Source organism: Triticum urartu, chromosome 6 (genome assembly GCF_003073215.2).
Source record: "Triticum urartu cultivar G1812 chromosome 6, Tu2.1, whole genome shotgun sequence".
NCBI lineage: Eukaryota > Viridiplantae > Streptophyta > Magnoliopsida > Poales > Poaceae > Triticum > Triticum urartu.
In genome coordinates, this window is record NC_053027.1 from 573,689,644 (window position 1) to 573,701,686 (window position 12,043).

Below are 12,043 nucleotides of genomic sequence, written 5' to 3' on the forward strand. Positions count from 1 at the left end.
GATCAAACTGCATGTTATTAGAACAACTCTTTAGTGCTTCGTTTTTAAAAAGGCATTCTTTAGTTAGTGCCTAACGTGATTGCATCCTAACTAATTGTGGCCTATGTTATTGGAACCACTCGTTAGTGCCTGCCACGTGCTAGCTAGCTCGACATTTGACCACCGTTGGTTTACGGTTTGTGGCATGCATGCATCTCATCTGTGTGGCTCGATCGGCGGCCTCACCATTCGATTGACCATGGCCACCGCCTCTCTTACCCCTATTTTCCTTATGATCTCAGGAAAAACTTAGCTCACACATATTCCTCCTCCACCTCCGGCGATCCGTTGGTTGGTCGTCCCCTACCCTGCGGTTGGCATGTCTATCTATATATAGCACCACCCCCCACATTTGGCTATATATGGATGGAGATGGGTCTAGGCCTCCAACGTACGATTGGACAGTTTGTGCATCGGCTGGCCATGGCGAGGCTCTTCAACACCGTCTCCTCCTTCGTCTTCTTCGTCGTCGTCCTCCTCCTCCTCAGTGAAGTCTCACTCGCCGCCGCCGCCGCGGACGCCGACGGAGACGGAGACGACGACAACCCCGTGGTCAAGAAGTTGTGCACCGACACGCCCTTCCCGGAGCTCTGCGACTCCATGATCACGCGCTACGACCAGAGCAAAGGCGCGAACGAGGAAGGCCTTGTGGGGATGGCGGCCCTCACCTCCGCCAAGCTCCTTCTTAATGCGACGGCCACCGCGAGCCCGGCTGTCCAGAGGGACAGCCACCCGGGCCTGAGCAAGGCCGACGAGATCTGCTTTGAAACCTGCTTCAAGGAGCTGACCAACGCCGCCCAAACACTCGACAAGCTGTGCATAAGCAAGGTTCAGCTCCCCCAAATCGACAACTTCATCAAGTTCAACAAGGAGTCGCATGTCGAGTGGAATTGCGAGAGGTGTCGCCAAGGGGAAGCCAAGAACATAGCCGACGATGTCTCCAAGGACAACGAGGCCGGGAAGGCCATGGCTGTCCTGGAGGTGCTCGTCAACAAAGTACTAACCAAATAAAAGAAAAGAATAACTCATTGAGTACTAGCTGTTACTACGTTTTTTGGTTAGTTTCCTTTTTTATCTTGTGGGCATCTTATTAGTTTCCTTGGTTATGTAATAGTAAATTCATACGTGCAATGCACACTGCTATTAGGGCGCAAATTAATTGCACGTAGATGTTATGTAAGATATAAATTACGTCTTAATTATGTGAGTAGCACAAACATTTATTTGTTTTCTTAAAAGAAATAGACTTTGATATCTGTTATAATATTAATTGCACGCTAAACTTCTTGAGCGCTCAGCATTGGAGTAATATAGGTCATTGGATTGACATGATTTGATGGTTAAGATTAATTGAATTTGCCCTCTTTGGGTCTTTTTGTATTGGTATAGATATAGATGTATGATATGGTTTTGTTTTCTTCGTCGGCTATTGAAATAAAACGAACTAATTATATGTTTATATTTTTTTCATAAAGGACATTTTAACTCAGTCCTACATTAAGTGAATATCCAGATTCAACATAACAAGATGCATAGCTAACACGTTTAAAAATGAAAAATAGAAAGCATTGACTTACAGGGAAAAAAACTAAGATGGAGGAGATTCTATCCAAAGAGTTGAAGACTACTCCGCCATCCATGGTTGGAGAAAATTTCCCTAGCCGTAAGCTCGTGGTTGAAGCATTAGCACATGATAGACCAAGCATGGAGCCGGTGTGTACATACATGAATACCCAGCACATCAGTTGAAACACACTTTTTTGTTGAAAGCAACGTCACAGTCACTCCTACAAAGCCACATGGCCCAACATAGGATTGCCGCCAACGCGAGAATATGTGAATGGAAATATTTATCAAGACACCTCAACCAGTTGCCAAACATATTACGAACGCTCCAGGGTAGGTAGAAGCTTCAAGCTATCTGGACTATATAAGGATGACTTACAGTGTCATTAGAATATATAATAACCAACAAGCAAAAGGAAGTCTCAATGCCATCTCTTAAATTTATAACCTTACACCATTGATAATTTCTCTGAAGGAGAGGGTAGAACATCTTGCAGCCACTGCACCATACTATAACTTCTCAAAATCACGATATAACCTAAGGATGAAAAGATAAAAGAGAATAAAGAACGATTTAAAAGATAATGCGGTTCCTCCCCCAAGCTTGGAACAAACCCGGGAGGGTGCCTTTACCCATCTAATTATGCTTGGTCTTTACCCATATAATTATAAATAGTTTTTTAGCTTAAAATATAATTATAAATAGTTGACGAAGGAAGCGAGAATATCTTGACAGAGACGAGTAGGTGTAGCATGCACAAGGTTAGAACATCTACAACCAGACACGGCTCCGGCTGCACACCCGCCCGCAGCACGCGGGCTCCGGCTATGCACGCCCGCATCCGCGTCCAGTGCGCACGGCAGCCAGCACGGCCACACGCCTGCACGCGCGCTCAGTGCGCATGCCGGCGAGCGCGCCCGCGACTCCCGTGAGGCTACGACCAGCACGCCGGCGAGCCACACGGCTGCTGCTGCGGCAAGCTAGTGACGCATGGGGTAGCCGACCTCCTCCGCCCACGCCGGTGCATTCTTCCCGCGATGCAGAGATGAGGAAGAAAGAGGTTGCAGGTGGGGCCGCTGTGACCTGGAGTGGGGTGCCCGGGCGTGTGTGGACGCCCTCATACTGTCCTCAGATTTGAGATGGATTTGAGATGTGTCTGTCAGTTCAGACGTTTAGGGAGGAAATGAAGGGTAGTTGGATCACCATTTTCTGGTTGGACATTGACCAGGCAGACGTTCAGGCGTTCGAAGAGGATATAGGGGTCCAGGTGTAGATGCTCTTAGGATTAGGAGGTTGTACAGTTATCGACCCCACAAGTATAGGATGCTTGTCCGAAGGTTTCAACATGTAAATATTTAGGTTGGGGAAGTGGAACTTCTTCATCTTGTTCTTCGTCTGCTACTGCTTCCACATGTTCTCTCGGGTTGGCGGTGATCTCGTCATCTGTCGTTCACCCGTGGGCTTCATGATAAAGGTTACCCTCATCATCCGACACAGTGATCCTACTATGTACTCTGAAATGATCTGTGATGAAGTTCCTCCATAACTCTCCATACTTCTCCTTGAGATAAGTTTGCCATGTTTGACATGCTTGTCGTGCAACATAATTCATGTTACATGATCCATGAAATGAAGACATGCTCTAGAAACTAGAAATTCGTGGCAGAAACAACTCAAAATGAAAACAAGACGAAAAGTATCAAACACAGATCAGAAAAATCCGTGAAATTTATATATATGTATAAAAAATCATGCATGAGAAGACACCGGGTGTAAGGCGGAGCCGAGGCGACATCCGAGGTTGTCTTCTAGGAGGGCGGCTGCATAGGACACCCACGTGGGGTCCACTGGAACATCCTCGGTTGCCTGATATTTTTTATTTGACTAAACTTCCGAATACGATTTTTATGAATTTTCCAGAGATCGTTTCCATACCTGATCACATACTTATTATTTTTCAGGGTTCTGGAGCGTTCTAGAACTTATTTCAATGAAGTCTTCTAGAGTAATTACCTGTATAACATCACTACATCAGTTTCTGCCTCGAGAGGGTAACCGACAGTATAATGCCTAAGTATTTTCCCATTCACTACTATCGGCTTGCCCCCTTGGCATTGTTGTCCTTAATTCCCCAAAACCAATAAACTTCCTCGATGGTGAATGATCCTTCTCATTTGAAGACAAGATTACCTGAAAAATATCTAAAACAAGACTTGTACAAGAGAACTTCATCGCTTATTTTAAATTCATATTTCTCTATTCTCCTATCATATGCCACATTTTAATTTTTTGCTTTATCGTATTCGCATTTTCATAAGCTTCATTCCTCCACTCAAACACTTATATCCACCATAAACCATCTTACATAGTGATATTCTCATAGTATTTTTATTAGCACCTCTATAAGCCCATAGTGCATCATTCAGTTTTTAGACCAATATGTCCTCGATCTATTGATAGTATTTTGAAAATTAATTTGATCTCTCTATTAGTTAATTGAACCCGTCGATTGGACTGATTATGATATGGTAACGCTATTGTGTGATCTACGTCATACCCAGAATAAAATCTGAACAACAATTAGTCATGAGATATCTAGGGACCCCAAACCTTGAAAAGATAACTTCTTTAAGATTTAAATAGATATCTTATGATAAACACTTTCAGTTGAAATAATTTCTATCTATTTAGTGACATAATCAACAATAACTAAAATAGAAATGTTACCATGTGAAGTTGGAAAATATCCATATAGTCAAAACCTCATGTCCAAACAAGAGAATAATTCATAGATATTTCTTGGTGTGTACTAATATTACCAATTTTTGACATTCATCACCAGACAATATAAACTTACGTCATCCTTGGAAAGAGTAGGCCACTAAAACTAAGTTGTAATACCTTATGTGCAGTTCTGTCTCTAGCATGGTGTCATCCGTGTGGACTGGAGTGACACTTCCCCAAGATACGATACTCCATATCCGATGATATGTTTCAGTGACGTATGTGTCATGCAAGCTCTTGCCTATGCCGGTTAACATGATGAAAACATCCCACATATATCATGTTAAAAAATATAATACCCATATCTCCTTGTCCTAAACTATATCACATGGTAACTTGAAAATAATAATGTCTTTATGACCTTTTCAACAGACACACAAATCACCTACTATAGGTAGCTCTAGAGGACTAGTATGGTCAAGCATCCTTAAAGATACTAAGCTCCCTGGAATTAAAGCGTTCTCTTGCGTCGGGGCTGTAGTGGGCGCATGGACCCCGCTGATCAGTAGTAAGAGGTCATGAACACGTCGTGGAGTACTATTGTGGCTTTACATGTAGTGTAGTAATCAATACAATGTCAGCACATGAAACCAACCAGCTAGAGACGTGACCGACTACAGTATTGTGTGCGTCTGCTTTACCTTTAAAAGAAATTGAATGAGATCGGGCATAATTTGTTAGGGCATTGTCAAGGGGCGTTCCTATATCCACGTCATATGTCCCTTTCGATATCAGATCACATTTAAGAAAAACACAACGCGTCTTCTCAAACTTTTATGTTTGTCCACACTTTTAAAATCTATGAATTGTTTTTGTGTCATGATATTTCCAACGTTCATAAGTAGGATGTTTTTTTTAATTTAACCTCCCTCTATTTATTCATAAAAGGCAGGAATCTCTGCCAAAACAGTTTGCAGGATACATTCAGGAGGCACATGCAGCCACAACTTACATAGATTATTAGTAACCCCTACTTTCGCTAACGTATGAGCTGCACCATTTGCCGAACGTCGAGCCCAGCTTACCTTCCACTCTTCACGCGACTCCAGCAACTGTTTTACTTCCTCAATCGTAGGCCCCAGCACCGAGAGGTCACCTTGCTCTGCAGCTTACTGGCATTCTCCTTGCTGTCCATTTTGATGTGCAGCTTTCAAATTCACGAATATTGTTTGAAATGTGCCAACTTTCAAATTCATGAATATTATTTGAAATCATGAACATATATAAAAAAATCATGGTTTTAAAATTTGCAACATTTTTTAAATCCAAGATTAAAAAATTGAACATCTTTTTATTTAACAAACATTTTCAAATAAAACAATATGATAGCCAGTATTGTCTAAGTTAATAGTGGAGCGAGCAGGAAAAAAAAGTTAAGCGAGGGGAGCATGGAGCCAAGTTGAATGAGCGAGACTTATATTGAACGGCCCACGCGAATGTTATAGCAGCAATTTCATGGTTTCAACGTGAAATAAGAACTCCCAAGGGAAACACACAACCACCACTAGCTGAAACCAATGTCGAAACCTACAAGGACAACACGATATACGATGGAAAGAAACACCACAAGAACATAACTAAAACCTAAGGCAACATAGGTAAAACCAAAATGAAATAACCAACTGCAATAACATGTTAAAGAAAAAGAGTTAATACCACGAGTGAAAAATGGCGCGGTGAAGCGCGTGTTAGCATCTAGTATGCTTGATCACTCAAAGGCTAGGATTAAAAGTTCCTCTTGCCTCTTGAAAGAGCTCGACCATCCGTGGGTTACCACGTGTCGTAACATTCGCAACATGCATGCATCTGTGGCTCGGTGGCCTCACCTCCACAGATTAACCTGGCCACCGCCTCTCATACCCCTATTTTATGATCTCTGGCTATCCTCAAAGACACACTCCTTCACCTCCGGCTATCCGTCAGTTCAGTGTGATGTACCTGCGGTCGGCATGTATATCTATCTATATATAGCATGGCATGCATGTGCTTATATATATGGACTGCCGCATAGGACAACTAACTAAGACGCTAACAGTTAATCCAGCTTGCCATGGCGAGGCTGTTCACCATCATCTCCTCCTTCACCGTCCTCCTCCTCCTTAGTGATGTGGGGATGGCGGTGGAGACCGCCCCCAAAGTGGCCGGCGGCGACGCCAACGTCAAAAGGTTGTGCACCGACACGCCCTACCCGGACCTCTGCGCCGACATGATCGCACGCTACGACGAGTGCAAAGGCGCCGACGACAAGAAGCTGGTGGGGATGGCGGCGCTCACCACCGCCACCCTCCTTCTTAAAGCGTCCGGGGACGCGAGCCCGGGCCTTCAGAAGCAGCGCTACCCAGACCTGACCAAGGCCGACGAGGTCTGCTTTGAAACCTGCTACAAGGAGCTGACCAATGGCGGCGAAAAACTCGACAATTTGTGCACGAGCAAAGAGGGCTCGGACGACATCGGCATGGCCCAGCTCCCCGAAATCCGCAGCTTCATCAAGGAGAACAACGGGGCGCATGCCCAGTGGAATTGCGATAGGTGTCGCCCTGCGAATGACAAGAAGACACCCGACGATGTCTCCAAGAAGAACGATGCCGAGAAGGCCATGGCTGTCCTGGAGGTGCTCGTCAACAAAGTGACCAAATAAAGAAAAACAAACCCTCATTGCATACTACTAGCTCTTGTTAAAGTTGTTTGATTTTTAGTTTCCTTGAGTATATATGTACGGTCATGGTTTTGTTTTCTGGTTGACTTTGGTAATTAAACAAATTAACTACTACTCCAGTACTCATATGTTTATACTTAGTACCCATTCTTATCACTTACCCTGTGATTGTGATCAGTGGCTGAGCTAGATGCAGACTACGCCTGGGGCTGTGCTATGCTGAGTGATAAACTTCTATGATCTTCTATGATTTTCTATGCTTTGCATGAAAAAATTACAAAGAAAGTTGTTTCTAGGCCTGGGGCTATAGCCCTAGCTGCCCCAGGCCTGTCTTCGCCACTGATTGTGATCGACCTCTGTGATGATCCATGCTTCCTCTGCCGATTTCATTCACCTCTTACCAACACATATGGTTCTTTTGGTTTTGAGCTTTTTTGTTTTTAAATATATGGTTCTTTTGTTGTTGTTGCTGCGGGTATACCTATGATTCAACCAAACACGCTACGTAATAACTCATTTGTGGCACGTGCGTACGGCCGAAGAAATATGTAAAGGAAGGGAAAAAAAACTGTTCACTTTAGGAACAAAATACAATTTGATAATAAACAACTAAGTAAATGGGTGAACCAATAAACTAATTGTCGTGCTGAGAAAGGATTGCAAAGAGAAAACCATCCAACGATGAATCTAGCATTTGGAAACCTACGACAGCCTTGGATTCCCCAGCTATTTTCTGTCTAATGTTTATTTTCCAACTAGTTTTACATGCATGGACTGATTTTCAACAAGTTTCCATTTGTCAAAGGTTCGGTCCATACTTGCGCCACATGTTCAAGGCTGGTGCTTAAAACAAATTAGAGGAAGAAGACAAAAACTAGTGCCACTCACTCTCTTCTAGCTTATAAGGGCCGAGCGTATCCTAGGTCATTAATTTGATCAATGAAATTTGAGTTATAGGCTACATGAAAATATACCGTTGAGTATGTATTTGAAAGAATTTTCCAAATTGCTTAGTTTCTAAAGCTGTGTCAGAGAAAGGGCGATTATTATTTTCCTTGATTATGTATGTACGGTCATCTGCTTCGGTATAGCCCTCTTAATTGAATCAACTGTGGAGATTTAAAACATACCACTGTGTAGGCACTAGGCGGCGACGTGGTCACGGTACCAGGACTCGCGGTAGTATTCGGATTGCGACGCCTTGATGGTGCACCCCTTATTCGCCAAGCGCTCCATATCGGAGCCATGTGCTTATGGTATCGGATCTCAAGGCGATACTCGGCATGTGACTCCTCGGCGGTGGACCGCCCATCCGCAATGCTCTCCATGCGGGCGAGGTGCTCGCGGTATGGAGCTCACGGCGGTAGTCCTATCGCGACTCCTCGATAGTGCGCTCATATGCCTCCACCCTACCCCCTCCCCTCGAGGTGAACCCCATCCTCCTTCATCTTGAATCTAGATCATCGAGCTCGTGCGGTTGGAGCTCTTGGTTCTTAGTCGCCTCGTCGTCTGTAAGCATCTCCGCCTCTGCCTATGCCAACTCCTCTGAGTTATTTGTGTAGATGGATCTCGCAGCAGAGCTCCCGGATGATAATGAGGCGGCGTAGCGAGGTGGTGCCTCCACAGCAGTAGGCACCGTCACACGGCTCATAACCAAGGCCGTCGGGGGAGGGTTGTTCAAGATCCTAATTGGATAACAACATCAGCAATGGAGGTGAAAATGGACGACATTGGTAGTTTGGAGAGGAAATTTCACTCATGTGAGAAGTAGTCTGTTGGCACTGGGATTGAGAATAGGAGCAAAAAAGGAATTTCCTGCATATTATTAGAGGGGGAGGGGGCCAAAGTACCCTTCTGAGCTCCACTGAACAGTAAAATCGATTATTTTTCTTGTAAAAAAATCAAAAAATTGAGGCTCATGGCAGGTATCATTGTTTTCTGACCTTCACAGATGATTTGAGCAGATATGTGTATATCTACTTGATGCAACACAAGTCTGAAACACTTGAAAAGTTCAAAAAATTTCAGAGTGAAGTAGAGAATCATCGTAATAAGAAAATAAAGTTTCTACGATCTGATCGCAGAGGCAAATATTTGAATTACGAGTTTGGCCTTCAATTAAAATAATGTGGAATAGTTTCACAAACTCATGCCACCTGGAACACCATAGTATAATGGTGTGTCCGAACGTCATAACTGTACTTTATTCGATGTCTCTTACCGTTTTACCACTATCATTTTGGGGTTATGCATTAGAGACAGCTACATTCACGTTAAATAGGGCACCGTCTAAATCCGTTGAGACGACACCGTATGAACTATGGTTTGGCAAGAAACCTAAGCTGTAATTTCTTAAAGTTTGAGGTTGCAATGCTTATGTGAAAAAGTTTCAACCTAATAAGCTCAAACCCAAATCGGAGAAGTGCGTCTTCATAGAATACCCAAAATAAAATGTTGGGTACACCTTCTATCACAGATCCGAAGGCAAGATCTTTGTTGCTAAGAATGGATCCTTTCTAGAGAAGGAGTTTCTCTCGAAAGAAGTGAGTGGGAGGAAAGTAGAACTTGATGAGGTAATTGTACCTTCTCCCGAATTGGAAAATAGTTCATCACAGAAATCAGTTCCAGTGATGCCTACACCAATTAGTGAGGAAGCTAATGATGATGATCATGAAACTTCAGATCAAGTTACTACCGAACATCGTAGGTCAACCAGAGTACGGTCCGCATCAGAGTGGTACGGTAATCCTGTTCTGGAGGTCATGTTACTTGACCATGACGAACCTACGAACTATGAGGAAGCGATGATGAGCCCAGATTCCGCGAAATGGCTTGGGGCCATGAAATCTAAGATGGGATCCATGTATGAGAACAAAGTGTGGACTTTGGTTGACTTTCCCGATGATTGGCAAGCCATAGAAAATAAATGGATCTTCAAGAGGAAGATGTACGCTGATAGTAGTGTTACTATCTACAAATGTAGACTTGTCGAAAAAGGTTTTTGACAAGTTCAAGGTGTTGACTACAATGAGATTTTCTCACTTGTACCGATGCTTAAAAGTCTGTCTGAATCATGTTAGCAATTGCCACATTTTATGAAATTTGGAAAATGGATGTCAAACCTGCATTCCTTAAATGGATTTCTTCAAGAAGAGTTGTATATGATGCAACCAGAAGGTTTTGTCGATCCTAAAGGTGCTAACAACATGTGCAAAGCTCCAGCAATCCATCTATGAATTGGTGCAAGCATCTCGGAGTTGGAATATACGCTTTGATGAGTTGATCAAAGCATATAGTTTTATACAGACTTGCGGTGAAGCTTATATTTACAAGAAAGTGAGTGGGGGCACTACAGCCTTTCTGATAAGTATATGTGAATGACATATTGTTGATCGGAAATGATGTAGAATTTTTTGGAAAGCATAAAGGAGTGTTTGAAAGGAGTTTTTCAAAGAAAGACCTCAGTGAAGCTGCTTACATATTGGGCATCAAGATCTATAGAGATAGATCAAGACGCTTGATAAGTTTTTTCAATTAGTACATACCTTGACAAGTTTTTGAAGTAGTTCAAAATAGAACAGTCAAAGAAGGAGTTCTTGCCTGTGTTGCAAGGTGTGAAGTTGAGTAAGACTCAAAGCCCGACCGCGACAGAAGATATGGAGAGAATGAAAGTCATTCCCTATGCCTCAGCCATAAGTTCTATAAAGTATGCCATGTTGTGTAACAGATCTATTGTATACCCTACACTGAGTTTGACAAGGGAGTACAATAGTGATCTAGGAGTAGATCACTGGACATCAGTCACAATTATCCTTAGTGGAATAAGGATATGTTTCTCGATTATGGAGGTGACAAAAGGTTCGTTGTAAAGGGTTACGTCGATGCAAGTTTGACACTAATCTAGATAACTCTAAGTCTCAATCTGGATATATACTGAAAGTGGGAGCAATTAGGTAGAGCAGCTCCATGCAGAGCATTGTTGACATAGAAATTTGCAAAATACATACGGATCTGAATATGGCAGACCCGTTGACTAAACTTCTCTCACAAGCAAAACATGATCACACCTTAGTACTCGTTGGGTGTTAATCACATGGCGATGTGAACTAAGATTACTAACTCTAGTAAACCCTTTGAGTGTTGGTCACATGGCGATGTGAATTATGGGTGTTAATCACATGATGATGTGAACTATTGGTGTTAAATCACATGACGATGTGAATTAGATTATTGACTCTAGTACAAGTGGGAGACTGAAGGAAATATGCCCTAAAGGCAATAATAAAGTTATTATTTATTTCCTTATTTCATGATAAATGTTTATTATTCATGCTAGAATTGTATTAACCGGAAACTTAGTACATGTGTGAATACATAGACAAAACAAAGTGTCCCTGGTATGCCTCTACTTGACTAGCTCGTTTATCAAAGATGGTTATGTTTCTTAACCATAGACATGTGTTGTCATTTCATGAACGGGATCACATCATTAGGAGAATGATGTGATGGATAAGACCCATTCGTTAGCTTAGCATTATGATCGTTACAGTTTCATTGCTACTGCTTTCTTCATGACTTATACATGTTCCTCAGACTATGAGATTATGCAACTCCTGAATACCGGAGGAACACCTTGTGTGCTATCAAACGTTAAAACGTAACTGTGTGATTATAAAGATGCTCTACAGGTGTCTCCGATGGTGTTTGTTGAGTTGGCATAGATCGAGATTAGGATTTGTCACTCCGTGTATCGGAGAGGTATCTGTGGGCCCTCTCGGTAATGCACATCACTATAAGCCTTGCAAGCATTGTGACTCATGAGTTAGTTGCGGGATGATGCATTACAGAACAAGTAAAGAGACTTGCAGGTAATGAGATTGAACTAGGTATGAGGATACCGACGATCGAATCTCGGGCAAGTAACATACCGATGACAAAGGGAACAACGCATGTTGTTATGCAGTTTGACCGATAAAGATCTTCGTAGAATATGTAGG

The 12,043-nt window shown here is 42.7% G+C and overlaps 2 protein-coding genes across 2 annotated transcripts; both read left to right on the forward strand.

Moving 5' to 3' along the window:
- Nucleotides 1-462: 462 nt before the first annotated feature.
- Nucleotides 463-1,050, forward strand: LOC125513810. The gene has a single exon (XM_048679018.1). The coding sequence runs from the start codon at nucleotides 463-465 to the stop codon at nucleotides 1,048-1,050; it is 588 nt and encodes a 195-aa protein (XP_048534975.1).
- A 5,390-nt stretch (nucleotides 1,051-6,440) lies between these two features.
- Nucleotides 6,441-7,028, forward strand: LOC125515537. Its single transcript, XM_048681035.1, has one exon. The coding sequence runs from the start codon at nucleotides 6,441-6,443 to the stop codon at nucleotides 7,026-7,028; it is 588 nt and encodes a 195-aa protein (XP_048536992.1).
- The last annotated feature ends 5,015 nt before the right edge of the window (nucleotides 7,029-12,043 follow it).

Coding starts and splice junctions, on each gene's coding strand:
- LOC125513810 (XM_048679018.1), top strand. CDS start 463: ATGGCGAGGCTCTTCAACACCGTCTCCTCCTTCGTCTTCTTCGTCGTC.
- LOC125515537 (XM_048681035.1), top strand. CDS start 6,441: ATGGCGAGGCTGTTCACCATCATCTCCTCCTTCACCGTCCTCCTCCTC.